Below are 19,858 nucleotides of genomic sequence, written 5' to 3' on the forward strand. Positions count from 1 at the left end.
GCAGAAATGAACTGAAAGAAAATGAAGTATCTGCAAAACTGGTGTAGAAAATTAGAGGGGAAAATTAACCTTCAAAAAAGAAGAATTACTCTTAAATCTGCTCTAAAAAAATATATAATCAAATATTTGTGTATCTTACTTTTTTAACTTGCTAAATAGTTGAAGGAGCTCACCCCAAAGCAAGACGCTGCGCTCATGCTGACTGCCAGAATTCATTAATGGCACAAAAATGAATCTTTTAAAATACAAAATCATCTTCCAAATAGACAGTAGCATTGAACACCGAGACATGAGGTTGCTGCACTGTTTACACCACATTATGTTGCTGTTTTTGTTTATAATTTCCCCTAACATTCCAGTCCACAGTGCACCATTTGTCCTGTCAGACCCTCTATTCATGCCCCACCGTGTTTTCAGCAAATGTCAACCTGAGGCAACAGTGACTCTGGGATAAAGGAGTCACACGGCCCCTGCAAAGTCCTCTAAACACACTCATACCTGATGCTGCACGAAAAACAAAGAATGGTGGATTCCTCAAGCCTTCATCCAGGAAGTCTGTGAGCACATAGTGAGGACATCTTTTGTAGGGAGCCGGACAGTGTTTATAAGAAAAAGACAGGTTGCACTGACAGGTCCTCCCATGTCATTACAATTGTCTCATATAATTTAAAGGCTTTCCAGGAGTCATCCTGCATGTAAATGAGTAATCCAGTCCAGACTGCTGGTTACAAGCAGACAGTAGTTTAATGGAGAAGATTCTATAAATCAGGATTTTCTGAAATGCGATCCTTGCAGCTGCTAGGCGGGACTGTCAACCAGGCCGCCAATTAGCACTTTTTACAACGACGCAGGATCATTTCCAAAATGTGATTTGCTGCTTTAACCACAGAATCGCTGAATAGCAGAAATCACTCCATAACATAGTAAGTCAAAGCTTTAAGCACCAGACCTCTGTCTCCGGGGTCTCTAGCAATGTTGAATCTTAAATAACCGGGTCATGATCTTTAAGGGAAAAAAACTTTCTGCAAAGTTTTCCAGTACGTCCCTGTGTAGGTCAGAGCGAGCGAAAATCATAATGGCTAATATCTGTAAAATTAAAGTTTTTGCATACAAGTGGCCCATATGGATAAACTTCTGCAGGTGAGTAAGGTATCATTGGTTTCAAATTGGGGTGTCCATCTAAACAGGTATATAACTAGCGATCGATAAAGACATGGAAATTCTAATGACCGAAATACACTGATAACCACGTTCCCGAAACACAATGTGCTACTGTTGTTTTAAGTTTAAAAAAAAATAAAAAATGTATTGTTCAGAACATAAATGTTGTTTGTGCTTGATCCTTACCTCTTCCCTCATTGGGTCTGCATCTCAATTTTCAGCTTTTTTGTAGTTGTCTCACTTCTATCTGCATTTTACTGCAGGATAGAAAATGAAAAAATAAAAGATATTTTTGTTTATGGCACGGGCACTGAGAGCAAACACTCTACAAAACTGACCAAACACAGTTGTTCATGGTTGCTGCATTACTATTCACCACACATCGACAGTGTACTACCTTGTTCAAAGAATTACACTCCCTACATCAACTTTTCATTAAATATACATAAATCCAACATGGTTTAATAAAGAGGACTACAGTGAATCTGCCTTAAAATGCAGACTGATAAATACTCAATCTATATGTAAATATGCGGTACATGGGGGGGGGGGGGGGGGGGTTCAAAACGTCGGGGAAAAAATGCATTAGCTGCCCTATTTGATCAGAGCCGCGGGAGCCGGAGCTGTGATTTTAATGGGGAGAGTGTCGGAGGCGAGTCAGGGAGGTGAGAGTGTGAAAGTGTTCACAGGGGATCCGGCTATCTGAGAGGATGCTGGATAACAGAATGGACTTGAGAGATTACTCTCACCGAGTGGAAATTCGAATGATTGCATTTTGGAGGTATCAGCAGCTTCTCTGCTGTCCCACAATAATAAAAGAGAAGAGAAAGTCATAGTTAACCTGAACTAAAAAAAAAATAAGTTTGCTGCAGCAACCAGGATGCTGGTCAGCAGATCCGTACTCGTGGCAAACTGACCGCTTCGGGCTTACGAGTCAAATACAAGAGATTTTGACCTTGGGTTTGTTGGATATGGCAGTTTTGTTGATAAACATGATTGTACCAACACATTCTTCTGTAGCCACAGTTCGAGGACTGTTTTAGCCAGTCCTGCTCAAAAGACATTTAATTTTGAGAAACAAAAAACCTTGTTTAGGAGAGAATAATGATGCTGGCTAAAAAGGCACAAACTGAAGCTACAATGGCTTTTTTTTTTGTTTCTGTAGCACAACTTGTGATCACCTCATATTATTCTAATTTACGAATATATATATATTGATATATATGAATTTTGCCAGACTACAACGGATAGATTCAAACGATATCCACAAAGATGTGATAATCTGTTGTATTTTAACCTCAAATTAAGATCAAGCAGTGTTGACCCAACCAAACAAGATGAACTAACTGAAAATGATAATACGGGTCAACAACATGGATCCTCTTTATGTCAACAAACAAAAGAGATGCAGAGAAGTTAATTTTAAATTACAAAATCAAGATTCTGACAATAAAGACTAAGAAAGTGGCCCTTTATGGAAAAAAAGTTTTTTAGTATATTTTGCAGCTTTTTAGGCCATTGAACAAGATGAACAGTCATCACCAGATAACCTAAAAGGAAAACACAATAAACCAACACGATACTAAACGTGTTAACCTAACATGTTTACTATTGTAGCCAGTCACGCATGTTTGGGTTTATGCTGACGCTTGTTTTCTGTGTGATTTTGGGGCTGCTTGGAATGATGTGGCTGTGGTTTGGGGTGCATTGAATTCAGGTTTGTTTGCTTTTTTTTTACCTGGAATTGAGCAGGAACAGTGGCGACAACAGCTATTATTCATTAAACAAACATTTTATCGTCACCCGGGTGTTTCCCTGACTAAAACGCTACACTATTAATACTCACAGCAATTGCTCACCACCAGAAAGATCTACAATACGCATTACATGTTTTTGTGCTGTTCAACACACTTCAAATCAGAAATGTATCCTGTGAACATTCCTCATGCATTGTCTTCTTTTTCCCTTTATCTGCACTGTATGGATATGTTCATTTCAATACCGTATTTGACTGTTAACCGTAGCCATGGAGTTTGGTGCCGTCTGAGTCATCACTTTGCTCTGTTATATGTAAACAACACAAATAAAGTTTCTTTGAATAAAGATTCAGCCTCATCCAGTCTAACCACTGCAGGGGCTTCCTAGTGGTGAAGGGGTTTCACTGCACTTGTATGGCCTGCTAATAGGAAGAGATGAATGAAGGAATATATTTTGAAGGAATATATAATTTGTTTGTTGGAATATATAATTTCTTCAACACCAACAGAGTATCAATTTCAACTGCTGTCAACATCTCTGAAGAGTTTCATTTTCAAAGCAAAGACATTCTTTTTTTTGGAGAAAAAAAATAGATATGACATGCAGATCACAATACCATTGAGCCGGGGCAGGTTCATTAAATCTTTGATGCAAGATGAAAACCGCTCCAGATATTTGATCTTATGTGTTTTTAAACTTTCCATCTTTAAAACTGTCTTCAATCTTATGTCTGTACATTAAAAATGGATAGATGGATGGATGGATAGATAGATAAAAGAAAAATTAGGGGAACAACTGCATCAAATATTTCTTATTTTATCTTTTCACCTTTTCTTGACAAACCATCTCTGCTCCAGCAGCGTTGGAACAAGGGGGAGGAGATAAGGTTCCTCTATATTTTTCTTTCTTCAATAACACTCCCCCCACATTGTTGATAAGATATATGGGAACATTCAAGGGGGGGTGAGGGGGAAGTGTCTAAGAGTGTTCTGTAAACTGTCTTAAAATATAATCTCATAAAACATACATTGTCTAATTATGAGATGATATGAGAATAGACGATTTCAATTGAACCTTCGGCGTCATTACTTACATGATCAACATATAGTTTCAACAACATAAACCTTAAATAAACAGTTTTAAATTCTCTGGTTAGTAGTAAAACAAAGCCTCTAGTTGCATCTGTGCAAATAAATGCCAATAAATGACCCAATCAAAACTAAGTTGGGGAATCTACTTGTCTTTGGAGCCTTATTAAACTGGTGGCTGTACCCTGTAATTGTGGAGTAATGGGCCTGTAATAACCAACCATCTGTTTTTTACTGGAGACAGAATGTGTTGAGGATGGTGATGTGACACACACATCTGTATTAATCATCTAACATTCCATGAATAGTGGGTTGGTGAAGGAAGTGTTTGCAGATGGTGATCAATATCTTTTATTCCACCACTGTTTGCAAGTGATGGTATAACAGACTTATACATTTAGCAGAGAAATCAACATGACTTTTAAAATAAGACACACACTAGTGCCCATTTTGCTCTGTTGGGTTGCTAAGGTTGTATCTGTCACATAAACAAAAACATATTTTTTGGCAAACTGTGACAGTTTCAACATGGGCATTAAATAAAGTTTGAACTTTACAGCAGGGTGTCACAAAAAGCCTCTGGGGTAAATTCAAGTTCACGTCATTTAAATCCGGGCCAATTTGAACAGCCTGTTGAATATTGAAAAAAAAACAGTGTTCTCCAGAAAAAGGAACCACCAAACTCATAAAAAAATTACCAAACATAAATATGTATCACAGAGTACTTCTGAAGTACTATCTAAATGTGATAATAGAGCTCAAATTTATAGAACACTTATATAATCACAAACGAACCGATATCTAACTTTTCTGACTTCCATTTCAGTGAAACAACTGACCTTACTTATAGTGTTCTTAAAAATGACAGGAACATTTTTTCTTGTCGATTGCATAAAATTGTAATTTTTCAGTCTTCTTTTCACATTTCTGACTCATTTTAGCTAGAAGGGAAAATGTTGAATATATTACTGGCTTTGGCCACTGTCCAGTGCATCTACGTTTACAGGCAAGGCAACTATCTCACCTGTTAAAACTTTTTACCCATTCACATTGTGTTGCTTTTATCTGACACATCGTTATAATGAATCATACCTGACAAAGGAAATAAAAAAATCATATTGTGTTTCATTTGAATACCGACAGGCTGCAGTCACTTTGAAATCCCAAGCTGGAATACAGATTTAATATTTTGCAGCTTGAAAGTTAAAGGCACTGTAAATCTAATCTGAAATGTCCTTCATCTCTTGAATCTCCATGGCGCTGAACTTCATGATTTACAGAGAAGCTCTTTGTTTTCGGTGTACATGCCATATATTGTTAGCGAGACGAACAGAAAGTCTAGACGCTTGATGTAAATAATATTACACGACTGACAGGACGAAGACAAGAAGATCCACCACTGAAACAGTAATCTAAATGTTAAATAAACTCGATTACACGCACAAAAAAAGTCACAAACACAGGCTGTTTTGCAATTTTCCAATGCTTAATCTTTAGCCATTTGGTCAGATACCTCTTTTTTGCACATTTCTTCAGGCTGTGTGACAGAAATGGATCATGCGCCAGCACCAACTAGGTGCGATGTGCGTTAGTGCTTCCTTGTGAGTGACAGAAAAGCACAGCACTCGCTGGACGACTGCTGAGGTGAGACTATGTTTTGCTGGAAAGGCAGAAGAATAAGTGACAGCATCTCCAATCTGGAACTATTTCTCCACATTAGATATTTTATAGATGTGATGCTGATTGAAACCATTTATCTATTAATGCTGGTATTCATTCAGAGAACAAATCAGCAATTCAGAGGATTAAAATATAGCCTTAACTGTCAATCACAATGTGTTTATTGTAAATAACTGCATATTTATTTTAAAAGCATTGCACTCGCTGCTTCTGCACTGCTGTCCAGATGCCTACTTCGTATGCATAATGGCTCATTTGTATTCTCACTGCTCATCTGCTCCATTGGACTATTGTCTATTTACAGTAAATGTATACCTAAGCTATAGTTGTACTTTTGTAAAGTCATCGAATCAATATTTAATTGATCTGTGTATTTATTATTCAAACAACTGGAAAACAGCATGAGAAAGTATCAAGCAAATTGAAACTGACGAATTTTGATTACTTTATGAAAACTTTGTAACAGATTAAAAATAACTGCTTTTCAGATGAAAAATAATGGCTGAAATATATATCATTCAGACAGAGTGAACATCACATGTTTCATTTGATGGATAACTTCAGATCTATTACTTTTTAAGTTTTTATATTTTATGGCTTTGTATGCTGCAATACCAGGCCACTGTCAATCCAAATTTTATTTTCATAACAAACACTAAAGTTTCTGTTGACATTTACAGTAAACACAAGTGTTTTAAGTATATTTTATAGTTCCAATGAAGCAAGGGGTCAACATCACTGTACGTATACGTAGAATGAAGCTAAATCTAATACGAAGCATTTATTCAGGATTAAGAGGATTAATTTATCTTGGCATGTTAAATCAAGTGAATATTCATAATCCCCTTTAGTTTTGATGATAAATGTTCTTCCTCGGGCACAGGAAACTAAGTTTTGGCAGGTGAGAGGTGAAGTCGGGGCAGATTATAGGTGTAAAACAAGTTGCATTACATAATAATCACACTGGTAATGGGGTGTAGCTACATTAATGGTATGTCACACCTTTGGGTCATCTCTGAGACCTGCTCTAAGCATAAATCCATGTGGCAGGTTTGAAACCACTACTTAATCCCTCATGGTCGTTGCAACTGCGAACCACACACGCTCAAGGATCGACCCAGGCTTCCATTTCTGCTTACCTATGGAACCCATCAATAACACCTAGACCTTTACACACATTTCAACAACTACCCCTGCATGAGAAATACCAGCAGCTGTTCATTAAATGTCGCCTCTAAGAAATGAGATTAATTAAGGTTTTCCTGTGGCAACAGGCGACCCGCTCCCCGACAACCACAATCAGCTCCGGCGGTGAGATCACGGCCCTCGCTTGCAACAAACTCCCTGTGCGTGCCTTGACATTTTGTTTGGAAGTGTTACATTTCTGTGCTTTACAGCCAAGTTTCCGCCAAGTAACATTTAAAGGTGTTAATCGTTCATTATGGGATCTATAAGTTACAATAACGGCTTAATGGGAAAAGCAGAGGAACCTCTGTCCACATGTGGCGCTAGTTGGCATGACGTTAAATTTAAGGAAATCGGGGTTCAGTGGAATGCCTGATTCGAATCTACCTGCACAAGAAGCCATACCATGGAGCTGAGAGCCACGGAGCTTTAAGTTGACCATGCAAAGCCCTCTGGTTCCACCTAGCGGTAAAACATTGAACAGAACCAAGGAATGTGAATGTCAGGTTTTAAATCCTTAAAAATAAAAACAAAATTTATTAGCAATCACATGGAAAGAATGCATGACACCTACTACAGGAGCATTTGTTGGAATAAAAATGCTAACTTCTTATTTACAAAGTCTGCAATTGAATGTGATTAAGTTTAGCACATGCACATACAAATTGCAAATAGGCTATATTATTACACAGGTAACAAAGCTTTCCCCGATCGCTGACACAGTCGCCCAGTTTTTACAGCCCCTCACTGCTGCTGTGGTCCCAATGATAGATACTTAAGATTACAATGATCACCGACAGACACAGAACAACATGTGAGATGACGAGAGAGTGTGTGACATGTGCGTGGACGTCAATATCATGAAGTGGAAGCCATGAAGGCCTACTTACTGAAGCAGGATGGATAAGTCACCCAGATCTGGAGACATTTAAAATAACGTCAAATAGATTAAGTTGCACTGGCCAATCATGGAGCAGATTAATAGAGATGATTGAAGCACTGGTCGGAGAAGTGAAGGTGAGGGAAACCATGAACTTGTAGCTGAAAAGAACACGTGTCCATTTGTTGTTTTCAAAGACTGCAAAGGCTTAAACACAGACAGACACCAGGATTCAGACCAGCAAAGCTGGGGCTTAATGGACTGTCTACCTCCATGAACTCAGTCATCGTGACTAAAACTGGTCAAACCTGAGCAAAATAGGGATTATGTAACATGTATTTTGGACGCGCCCTTACTACGCTGAGTTTTCCAAAAAAAAAAAAAAATCCCCATTTGTCCACATTTCAAGCCACGTGAGTTGGAGGCTTCAAGTGAAACAACATTCAACGCTATTGACTGACCATTTGTTAACGTTTCCTCACTCGTTTCCACACTCACCGTGCGTGATGATTCGTCACCTCCGTTTATCATTAGTACGCTGCTCATCTCTGACACCGTGTGTTTGTGATTACAAAACATGAAATGAGATTGTCAAGAGAAATATTTCCAGGGTGATTAAGGGATTTATGCCCTGTCTGGGGTGTTTGTAGTGGGTTAGGTGTTGCTTTTCAGATTACAACTCATTCAGCCAAAGGCACTTAAAATGTGGTTGACCTATCTTGGGATTTTGCCTTGAATTTCACAACAATCACTTACAGTCTTGCTTCTTGGTGATCACTATGTAAACTTTGATCCAAGTCACTTCATGAGAAAGATACCTCCATTTGCAGACAAATATAATGAAGACTACATTGCAAAGAGTTTCTGTTCCAGTAACTAAAGGTGCAAACTCACATCCTCATTTGGCAAATTGTTTCAAAAGCTACAATCGCATAATGTCACGTAAACACCAAATGTTGTCGGGTAAGAGAAAGGATGTTTGATCATGATACCAATCACGGAAGCATTCGATCACAACATCATAGATGCCTTTCTTAGGGGGGGGAGGAAATGAAATGTCCACAATCATGGGCAATAAGGCATGATGGGCATGAACAATCCACCTTGAGCACGGTACTTAGACAACATTTCAAGACTCCAGATAGTTGGGGTGGTAGTGCTGTACAGGGGCTACACGTCTAGGGTATTGTAGTGGTGCAGGTGGTGATGGTAGTGAGCAGACGAAGCCAGATTACGTCACAGAGGCAGTGAAAGGGATGACTGTCGAGGACCCAATGGCCATTAGGGGCTGAGGCCAGAGCTGCAACTAGGTTTTAATTTCAGCTTCTCCGTGACTTTGAATGCTGGATGAGCCACTGCAGTGTGATATCTGTGGACGGGGAATCAACAAAACATAGGCAAATATTGCGAGAGTTAGGTTGTGGATGCATACACTATCAATACTACTTCGACTACTGTCTTCCCTGCTGCGCTACAAATGGGAAAATAGTCAACTTTTAAGGAATGAAGAAAAACTTCAAAAAATGAATGTCGGAGAAGGCTTTTGTTAGACTAACTTGCTTAATATAAAAAAAAGCCCCTGCTGTCAGATGAAAACTCAAAAAACTGGTCTTTACCTATGTTGTCTTTCTCTTTGCAGGAAACGGAGTAGCAGCAGATCTCTCGGTCCTGAATGGCAGACAAGTTCCTGTTGCCGGACGATAGAAAATATGAACTTGTTCAGCAAGAAAATGGCAAGTTCATGGAGGAGCAGGGTCTCATCCAAACATAAATAATCACAATTGTCTGTTTCACTTCCAGGTTATAAGTATTCTATCACACAGCCAGTGCTTAGTGTATACAGGCAAAGGTCTAACTGAAAATCCTTTGGATGAGGGGTTTTTGAAGTCTGTAGCTCTGGGACTTCAGACCTGATGTCAGAAAAGAAGTACATAAAAACAGAAACCTGAAATGAACCCCCCTTGGTTTATGTTTTTGTTCTCGGAAGTTTTTGGAATTTGATCCCAGAGGCACTCAACAACTGAGCCATGAAAGCCAACTGTCGTTGTTTGACGATTCCATCAAATACTTGAAAAAGGTCTTTTCTTAAAGCGGTTATCACACTTTACTTTTCAGACAAAAAGAAAAGGCTTTACGCCCCCCCCATACCTGTGTCTAACCTTTGCTGTGCTTTTATCAGATCACTCGCATTAAGGCTGATCTACTGGATGTGATGTCCTTCTGATAACTAGTGTAATAACAAGAAATCAAAGCCCTGCTTTTGCCTTGTCAGCAAAAAGTGTCTGAGGTGATGAACTTTCAGAGAGTTTGAAGGAAGTGCGCTAATTTATGCTGCAGACAATTAACTATTTTGCTATGACATCTAAAGTGAATAATGAACAAAAGGTCATGTTTATTGTGAAACATTTTTCAGCGAGGGGGCAAACAGTTATAATTCAATTCAGGTTTAATGACAGTCTGCCTTCCTTTCACCCAGGGAAGGGGTATGACTCAATGTACTGGAAGTCATGTATTGACACGCCCTAAGTTACACAGGTCCCTGCTTATTAAAATGATTAATGTTTTAATTTAACAACAGTAAAATAAAAAATTAAGAACAGCACTTTTCACCCCTTCACTTTCAATTAAATTGTAACATAAACACACATAGTTCAAAATTAAAGCATCTACACATATAGATAAGAAAGGAATAAGATATCAAATATAATTTGGTTAATGAGTAATAGTGCCTTGGTATTTTGGTAAAAAGAGAAATGGGATACATCACTTTTGATAAACTTTGCATCAGATCACGTTCCACTTTGTCATAAGTGGTAATATCATAGGTTGAAAAAAATAGGTGTAACAACACCCACTATGATTTTCTCCATGTTGTTTAGTTTGTTGTGTTTTGTTTTTTAGAAGAGAATTTTATTTAAATAAAATCTTGCTTTCTAAAAATAAGGACCCAATCGATGGTAAACATTAGCTCAGAGCTAAAATGCAACGACAATAAAACGACTATATAATGGAGTCTCACATCTTTTCGATGAGCTGTTTCTCATCGAGGGCATTAGATAGGTCTCGTTTGTTGCCAAGGACTAGAACCTGAAACACAGCAAGAGAAAGGCTAAATCAATACCTCAAACGGCAGTGATTCAGCACAACAGCAGCGTACAGTGAAAGAATCAGCAAGGTCAGAATGCTTGTTGATGGCGCAAACGCACCACTTTATGCATCAGTTCACAGCATTCGGAGTCTTATTAAGTCAGTATGTCAAAACAGCACGCATCAATTTTCCGATCTAGTGGAAATGCCATCACTGATTCTTTGGTAAAATGAGTACTTAATATATTGTTATCAACTCGGGAGTCATTGCAACCCAAGCAAGTGATTGATCACAGTGTTGGACTGCAGTCATAAGATCCCAAGATCATGAACCAACAAGCTGGAATGATCTGGGGGTCCATAATTTACAATCTGCTCTCTTACTGGAATCCCTTGTAGTTGTGGTTTGTCCAGCAGGTTGTGCAGTTCATTTCTGGAGGCTTCTATCTTCTCTCGATCAGCTGCATCCACCATGTAACTGACAGAATTCCAATAGAATATTTAAGATAAGGGAAAATCAAAATCGTATTTTATAAAAGTATAACTCTCATTTGCTTCAACTTTAGCAGCCTAATGTTTAATGTTAACTAAACATTCTTTATTTCAAGATAGTAAATGTGTCAAAACGAAAACTCACACAAGACACAAAAAATAAAAAACTTGCTACTTCCTTTTTTAACACTTGTATGCTATTCAAACCGTTCATACACATGAACCATGGGGGAAAGTCAGGTTTCTCTAAAAAGCTGTGCAAACCTTCACCTTTTTAAGGACATAAGCAAGAGTCGGGCTGCTGCTTTCAATCTTGTTGCCAGTTTACATGCAGATGTTTTCTGCATGTTCTTTATATGTTGAAGGAAGCCAGAAACCCAAAAGAGATCCTGCACAGGCATTACAAGAACATGCAAAACTCCACACAGAAAGGCCCAGGTCAACTTCAAACTCTTCATGTTGTTTGTCCAGAGTGCTAACCAGTACTTAAATGTGCTAACGTCTTGTGTATTGTCATGCTAAACTAAAAAATGGAGAGAAGCCCCCTGCATTGTTACTTCACTCAAAGAGAATGGCATTTATCTTGTCTCGATTTTAGGAAAATGGCGCATACTATGAAAGTACTATGTTACTTTGACATTCTAATCTGATTTTCAGCAAAAGATTGAAAGATCCATTCTCATGCATTCTTTGCACATGCATCATTCTTTCCCACAAACCTTAAACAAACCCCTACGTTGGGAGGAACCACCAAATTTACAAACTGGGCAAAATCAAACCTTTTCAATGAAAATGATTGAAATCTAGGAAAAACAAAGTAATAGGCTCCAAATACTCCAGATCTTCATAAAGTCAGCCAGCAGACAGGATAGAAACTGGAAACATATGGTTAACAATCCAGCCGTTCAAATTTATGGCACAAACATACACAATAGCGTTGACTCCTCTACAGTAGCGCTCCCACATGCTTCTGAAGCGGGGCTGTCCACCTATGTCCCATATCTGTGACAAGAAAGCAAAAAATTTTGAATCAGCAGGTTAACATATGTCCACATTTTAGGCACTTTGTGAATAGCTCTTTGCATCGTCACTATTCTACAGTGCAGAGACACTCTTTGGCACTGGTCCAGTAGAAAAAGGTTCAATCATGCAACTTGAGGCCTACCTTTATTGTCACATTGCCTTTGGTGACCTTCCGCATGTTGAAACCAACTGTGGGAATCATGTCTTCACTGAACTGGCCAGACTGTAGGAGACAAATACACGTGTTAGGGGAAAAACATGGATTAAAAAGAGAACCAAAATGCACCTAATCAACATATCTTCTATCTCTGTAAGAAAATATCTTTACAAACTGTTGTTCAATTTTTGGAAAAACTTAAATGTACTCTGTCTTCAAGGTTTTCAGTAGGTTTTAACAATGAACTAAAGCAAATAATTCCAGTTGGTACCAAGACGCCGCATGCAGCAACCCACAACTCAGTAGTGGATCAACTATGTTTCCAGCAAATACTGAATTGTATTCAAATAATCCACATGGCAGTCAAGTGTGACAAGAAGCCACATATCATTTGCAGATACCACAGACTCTGCCACAGAAGAAGTTACAGGAACTACTTGATGAAATTCTGCATTCTCCAAAATTTTTCATACAATAAATTCCCATTTAACGTCATACATTTATTCCTACTCAGAAACATTAACTTAAACAAAATAAAATAGAATGTGTACAAACATATATATATATACACAGTTAAGTAATACATATATATGAAGCAATATATAAAAAAAGAAACTATGAAAATAAGATAATCACAGAAATTGTCATTTTGCTGCTTTGTTGGAACAGTGACATAGAATGGCCTTGGCTTTATATTCATGTACATTGATAAAATCAACATATTGATAACGGTACACACTGATCTGTTGATTAAAGGTCAAACAACTAAATTAAATATGAAAAAAATTTTGATAAAATTAAAATTATTTTGATAATCAATATCAAAATAGGGCTTCAGTACAGAAAAATATCTGCTCTGGTATGAAAATCACATGACATCTAATCCAGTTATTGCTAATCAAGATCACCCTGCATGGTGATGAGAAGTATTATTTAATCAACTGAATCTAAAAACTGTCTTGATGTTTCATGAATTTTCTTTTTTGGGGGGATATCTGAATTTTTATCTGCATTTAATCTTCAGATGGCAGTGCCATTAATCAAATCTAAATAATAAGGACATAAAATTATGAAATGGTCACAATGACAATAAAATCTGTCTACTTCTCTTGAACACATTGGACCTCCAAAAACACATAGGCACAAGTCCATCTGACTCAGAACACTTGTGAAAATCACAGCAGATGTGAAATGAGAGGGAGAAGAAAAGTCACTTTGACCTGCATGAATGCTGCAGCAAAATTCAAACACCCCCTGAATGATGTAGAGATGATACCATCTTTGCATCAGCATAAGATCTGTTCTTACAACACACACATTTCCACAAACAATTACTTCAAAACTCACACATGGGTCAGCTACTTTTTTCCCCATTTCTCTGATGCATATCTTTATTTTAAAAACCTCAGGAAACTAGACAATCTGATTAGAATTGTTAGGGAAACATGCTGCCTAACGTTATTATCTTTGTGAGCTGGACCAACGCCAACTCCCTTGAAATGTGGGTCAGGGAGGTCGATCACCTGAGAGCCAAAACAACAGGAGCCGTGCTATTATCACTATTCAGATGCAAAGACATGTGTATAAAGAAATTAATTTTAAACCACAACATAACTCAGAACCACAGCAAATACAGTGGCAAGGGGGGAAGAAAGTGGACACTGAAGAGAAATTATAACATGCTAGTTACACGTTTTGGATTTCCGAGCAAAGACTTTCATGTATGTGATCTTTTTTTAATTGCCAAACGTTTTAGCAAGCTTGTTTTCATCATAGCTTCACATCTCTTCGTTTAAAAAAACAGACGACAAAACGAGCTGGTGTGCAACCGTTGCCATCGGTGTTGACACACCGGTTCGGTTACAACATGCTGACAGTTCCGTTCACATGACCGCTCTGAGTAAAGGCACAGTCATACTTCGTCACTAGCTAGCCAAAACAACAGTCGATATGACCCTCGCCTGAATCTGAATTTCGCTCAAACACACACAAACCCTTAAGTCAGCCGCTATTTTTGAAGACTACCAAATGTTTCGTGAAGGTAAAAGCATCGTTAGTGAAAGAATTCTCCGTCTCCGACCTCTCCCGGGCAGGGGCCCGCGCTGACACTGCTTGTTTGCTAGCAACTTACTGCAATCACATTGACGAAGGTGGTTTTTCCGGAGTACTGAAGTCCCACTAATGTAAGTTCCATCTCTTCTTTCCAGAAAAGGGACCTGAACCAGTCCAAAAGCCTGTTTATGAGGGCCAGCATCTTGGATGACAACACCCGTCGCAGAGGCTGCGGCTGTCTGGGATGTCAGTTTGGCTAGCAATGCACACAGGAAGTAATGAGCGGCTTTGACGCGTCATGTGATCGGTGGGCGAGCTGCCGAGAGGCGCGTGAACGGCGCGGCCGCGCGCATTCAAAATCCAACCACATGTCCATAATATTAATCCTTCAATTTAGAAATAGTGTGTTTATGTACAAAAGTAGATTTAAAATCTTCACGACATTTCACTCGATGATATACTCTTTATTTTGTTTTGTTTAACTCGCCATGTTTCACTGATTGTATAATCAGTTAAATAAGAAAGTAAATAAATAAATTAGCAAACATTTAGCATCAGGCATATTCCCTTTCTCAAAATAAGTCGTTTTTTAAATGAAAAGTTATATTTTTTGCCTCTCAATTGCTTATTCAACATATGGCGAAAAACTATAAAAAGTGACGTGAGTGATTATTTTAAGTGTCTTACCAGCTCTCCTATCACATGACTGCTATTGTTGTTACCAAGGTTACGTCCCTTTCACCCCCCCCCATCCATAAACTGGACTTTCATTTTGTACAAGGGAGCTCCTGAAATGAATTATCATTCAAATGTCCTCCAAAAGAATGGAAACATTTGATTTCTGATTCACATTCAATGGATTTCAGCAGTGTTGAATATCCAAAACCTGAGGCAAAGGGTTTATGGCAAAATATGCACATTTAATGTACAACACAATTAGAAATATGGTGGTTTTCTTTTCTTGTCCCTTACACGATAACATGTTTCATTGATGTAGTATGTCTATTTCAAGTCGTTTTTTGTTTTCATCAGAAACGCATTTATGTAACAGCAAAATTGGGAGCAACATGGTGGAAATCATGCCTTTTCAAGTGAAGATTAAACATCAGCTATTTCAGTTCAAGATTTTGCCTTTATTTTAATAGCATGCCAAGCACATTTTTGTTAGATGACTTTATTGAACAATATGGGCCATTCAGATATATTGCATTGGTTTGCATATTGGTGAATCAGTATTGCATTTGTAAAAGTGTACCCCATTAAGTCAAGTATCTGTGGAGATTGTTGCCTGTGGACCCGTCACCTAGAACAACTTTTTCAAGAAGTTAATTCTTGGTTGAATGTCAGTTAGCAGATTTAACAGAAAAATAATGGTTTTTTGCCCAAAAGGTCAAAAAGAAAAAGATGTCTTAATGACAGTTGAATCAAAAAAAATTACACAGTTCTCAGTTCCTCAAAGTACACAAAATGTTCTACACACTTTGGTAGATTGTTCTCCTTTTGCAGATCATGCGCTACACATTTGTCACAAATTATGTATCTGTTTTTGTTAAGAATACAGTCAGCAGAATTTTATGAAACCTTTTTTAAAAGTCGCAGGAACACATTGATTTGACAAGAGAATCAATTCCGTTGCTCTTTCATTACCAGCTAAAAAGCTGTTTCATACTGCCAATCATTATTTATAATCAGCAATCAACTTGCATGAATTTCAGGCACTAAGCGACACTGCAGCAGACATCAGTTTGCCATTAGTTCAGTCCATCTCACGGCAGCCCTTGCAAGAAGAGAGAAAAACCTGTATGACTCATATTGCGGTGCAACATTAATATGCATAATATTGTTTAAAATGCAAACCACTAAGGTTAGATCTATTGTCTTACCTGAGGCCTAACAACTGTGTTATATTCCTTGGGGGTTGCTGCACTCATTGTTGTTGTGTAAATTGTGATTCTTGGAAATAACAAAGACACAAGGAAATGTCACCAGATTTAATGGACAGGAACAATAAAAAATAAAAATAAAAAAGTAGCTAGTTCAGTGCATGTAGAACTGTAAGCTACAGTGTCACTATTGATGAACCGCAGGGTACTCCCAAAGTGATAAAGCATTTTGACAGACAAAGGTCTATTGACCCGACTGCAGAGGTGGAGCAAAGGGAAGTGAAAATGGAATGCAACATCCACTGTCACGTGATTACTTTATATAGATAATATCCTGCTTACCCGTTGCACACTGGATAAAGGGACAGAACCTGAAAGAGAGGAGACTCGGTTACAGACCCCCTTTCTCAATTTCAAGGACACGGTTTGTCTCGATGCCACACACAAATACACAAATGCACAACGCATGTGTACACACACACACAAACACTTCTTCACTGGAACATCAAACAGTGTGCCCAAGTGTGCACTTACCTGGTAAAGTGTGTCAGCGTTGATGTGGTCTTGACCGGTAGCATTCAATGCCTTGTTAGCTGCCTCTCTAGGACATTAATCAGAGAAATTATATAAATATGTTGATTTATAGTATAGCATAATAATATTATATGAATATATAATACAATAATATTATATATATATATATATAATTAAAAAAATTAAATTATTTTTCTATTTATATATATATATATATATATATATATATATATATATATATATATATATATATATATATATATATATATATATATATATGTTTATTGTCGGTCTTTGTGTTCATTATGCGTTTACCTCCGATGATCCCTGGCTGGCGGGGGGAGCCAGTGGTCAAAATTGGTCTCAACTCTGAACCATCTAAGACAAAGAGGATTTAAGTCACTCCAGAAAACATAATAAACCCTCCCGCAGACGTTTTTTCCACCTACCCCCCATTTATTGTCTCCAGCGGCCAGATATCTGCAGGGCCCGTCCGGTCTCGGGTGATGACAACCCCTTCCCCAGGTCGGACCCCACCAACAATGTAATAGACACTGGTGATGATGGGGATTCTGGAGAGCCTCATTACAGCATCTTGGAAGGTCTCAGCATTTTCCAGTGTCTGAAGAATTTAAACATGAATGCGCACCTTTTTAACATTTGAAATTGGGATGAGGAAATCTGGAATCACTTTTTTAACAGCAAGACATTTTCTTGAAATCAGGTAGAAATGAACAAAAAAAGAAGACTGTTTAAAATTAATGAGAAAATAATTGACAGCAAAATAATTCCTATTGCTGGAAACAACATCGGTGTGTTCAGATGCTGCTCAGCCTCGATCAAGTTATAGTATAGAGAGCATCAGGGTATCTAAAAACACACAACAAAAGATCATACTTGACAAAGTCTCTTTCTCGCTCAACGTCTTTGACACTCACCTCCCTCACCAGCCAGCTGACTGGCGATCTCTTCATCAGCAGAGCAGACACCACATTCTTCCACCAGTTCCACCAGTGATCACTGCCTAGACATCACAAATGCAAAAACACTGAGAAAATCACACATTTGCCGCACATCCACACAGACAGAATGGCTGAGGGATGTGTGGTCTTGCCTCTCTGATCGCCGGAGACGGTGAACTTGCGCGGGCTCTGTCCAGTCCACAGGCCAACGTAACCCGCAAAAGACGTCCCCTGGTAGGCCACCTGCAGGAGGGCGTCCGACAAGCAAGGAACAAAAGTTTTCCTCGTGCACGTTCTGGTTGCATTAACGATTGTGACAACTCAAGGGGCCACAAATTATATCCTTTAAATACACTCCATACCTTTCCTTTCTTAAGGAAATTCACATTGACAGTCAGATTCCTCAGAATGGGATGTGGATAATCAAGATTCCTGCCATGGTACACTGTCCCATTTTTGTCCTGTGCTACGATGCTAGTGCAAAATCTTAAAAACATAGTTATTTTTTAAACATGAGAGCATTTTCACAACAGCACTGCATATTTGCATTTATATTGTATTGTATTGTGATATACTGCACTGTACTGAATTGCATTACATTGCATTGTACTGTATTGTATTGCATTGCATTTCATTGCACTGTATTGTATTGTGGGAGTCAGCAGTGGATGATGGATGGATATATTGAATTGTATTATGTATAAAAAACACACATACGCTGTTAGTTCATAGGCAAAGTTCAGAATGAAGACATCTGAGACGCTTCCACCAAAGTTTGAGGCCATGCCACGGATCTCCCCGGCGTATGTCTTAGGAAGATACCTCTCCAACTCAAAAATGATGGGCTTCAACGCCCAGTGCACCCATTTTGGGACTGTTGTGCTGACAGGAAAAACAAAGAACCGTCAGTATTGATGTTAAAGAGCAGAACACGACAGTAGCGCTCAATAGCAATTAGGTTACATCATGACAAGTTAGGAGCATAATAGATATCAGGTTGAGCAAGGTTAGTTAGGGGTTTTAACATTGATCAGTTTATGTATTTATGCATAAATGTATTTTTGGGTGGGAAACTAATATTGCTTTAAAGGTTTAATAGGATTCTACAGTACATCATTAAGAAACTGACAATTCTAGTTTTTTTCTTGTTCTTTCTTGAAACTGCTTTATCACGTTACGCCTGTAGTTTAAGGGGAATTCTTACTGAAATATACATGGTTGGAACTAAGCACACACATATCTACATACATACATACATACATACACTCACACAGCCAGTAACAGTACTAGTTAAAGGATTGAGACTGTGAATTTATTTTATCACATGGGGGTTAAAGTCCAGCCTACATGAGGAAATAAAACCACTTTTTTTTTTTTAGCAGATGAATCACTTAAAGTGATCCAAACAATTGTAATAACATGTTAAGTAACTCCGCCAAACTAAAACTTACTCAATGACCTCTGCAGCAGCTTTCTTCAAGTATTCTGCGTCAAATACTTTGCGGAGCGGCTGCCATCGTACCTCTGGAGCTTCGTCCAGGTTGATGTTGACGGTTGGAGGAGCAGAGATCCCCTCGCAGCATGAGATGAGCCCGGCGAGCAGCACCGCAACCCGCAGCATCGCGACGGCTCCGGTCCCGGTGGAAGGTGGGAAGGCGGACTCCGTGCGTGTGTCTGTGGGGGCTGGCTGTATGACTAGTGGAGATCAGGAAGGACCGGAAAAGTGACTTCCGCTCCAAGTTTTTCACAATAAAAGCAAATGACTAAATGGTAATTTAAAGAAGCTGATGTAATAAAATTAGTGTAATATCAAAAAAAAAACAAATTACAACGTCAACAACAACAACAACAACAACAATAATAATAACAATAATAATAATAATAATAATAATATTCATCTTTCGGCTTTTTCCTTC

The 19,858-nt window shown here is 38.4% G+C and overlaps 2 protein-coding genes across 2 annotated transcripts; both read right to left on the reverse strand.

Moving 5' to 3' along the window:
• Positions 1-7,379: 7,379 nt before the first annotated feature.
• LOC147222155 (ADP-ribosylation factor-like protein 8B) lies at positions 7,380-14,933 on the reverse strand. Its single transcript, XM_086168093.1, has 7 exons — positions 14,643-14,933; positions 12,497-12,577; positions 12,260-12,333; positions 11,224-11,317; positions 10,772-10,839; positions 9,369-9,439; positions 7,380-9,121 (listed from the first exon to the last, which is right to left on the reverse strand). The coding sequence occupies exons 1-7, from the start codon at positions 14,763-14,765 to the stop codon at positions 9,072-9,074; spliced, it is 561 nt and encodes a 186-aa protein (XP_086024219.1). The 5' UTR covers positions 14,766-14,933; the 3' UTR covers positions 7,380-9,071.
• A 742-nt stretch (positions 14,934-15,675) lies between these two features.
• Positions 15,676-19,626, reverse strand: LOC147222156 (N-acylethanolamine-hydrolyzing acid amidase-like). The gene is made up of 11 exons (XM_086168092.1): positions 19,394-19,626; positions 18,660-18,824; positions 18,305-18,428; positions 18,095-18,185; positions 17,919-18,004; positions 17,430-17,602; positions 17,296-17,358; positions 16,981-17,047; positions 16,789-16,817; positions 16,447-16,516; positions 15,676-16,340 (listed from the first exon to the last, which is right to left on the reverse strand). Exons 1-11 carry the CDS (start codon positions 19,561-19,563, stop codon positions 16,320-16,322), a joined length of 1,059 nt encoding a protein of 352 aa, XP_086024218.1. The 5' UTR covers positions 19,564-19,626; the 3' UTR covers positions 15,676-16,319.
• Positions 19,627-19,858: the final 232 nt, after the last annotated feature.

This window comes from Fistularia commersonii, chromosome 21 (genome assembly GCF_037954325.1).
Source record: "Fistularia commersonii isolate RoL2024-O1a breed Wild chromosome 21, RoL_Fcom_v1.0, whole genome shotgun sequence".
Classification (NCBI taxonomy): Eukaryota; Metazoa; Chordata; class Actinopteri; order Syngnathiformes; family Fistulariidae; genus Fistularia; species Fistularia commersonii.

Bases quoted from the DNA above. Each gene is read 5' to 3' on its own strand.
- LOC147222155 (XM_086168093.1), bottom strand. From the start codon at position 14,765: ATGCTGGCCCTCATAAACAGGCTTTTGGACTGGTTCAGGTCCCTTTTC. The intron at 12,334-12,496 runs GTAGGCCTCAAG...TTCTTGTCACAG, and splicing joins AAGGCAATGTGACAATAAAG to ATATGGGACATAGGTGGACA. The intron at 11,318-12,259 runs GTATGTTTGTGC...GAATTCTGTCAG, and splicing joins AGAGGAGTCAACGCTATTGT to TTACATGGTGGATGCAGCTG.
- LOC147222156 (XM_086168092.1), bottom strand. From the start codon at position 19,563: ATGCTGCGGGTTGCGGTGCTGCTCGCCGGGCTCATCTCATGCTGCGAG. The intron at 18,429-18,659 runs GTATGTGTGTTT...TATGTTTTTAAG, and splicing joins TTTGCCTATGAACTAACAGC to ATTTTGCACTAGCATCGTAG. The intron at 18,186-18,304 runs GTATGGAGTGTA...GCCCTCCTGCAG, and splicing joins ATTTCCTTAAGAAAGGAAAG to GTGGCCTACCAGGGGACGTC.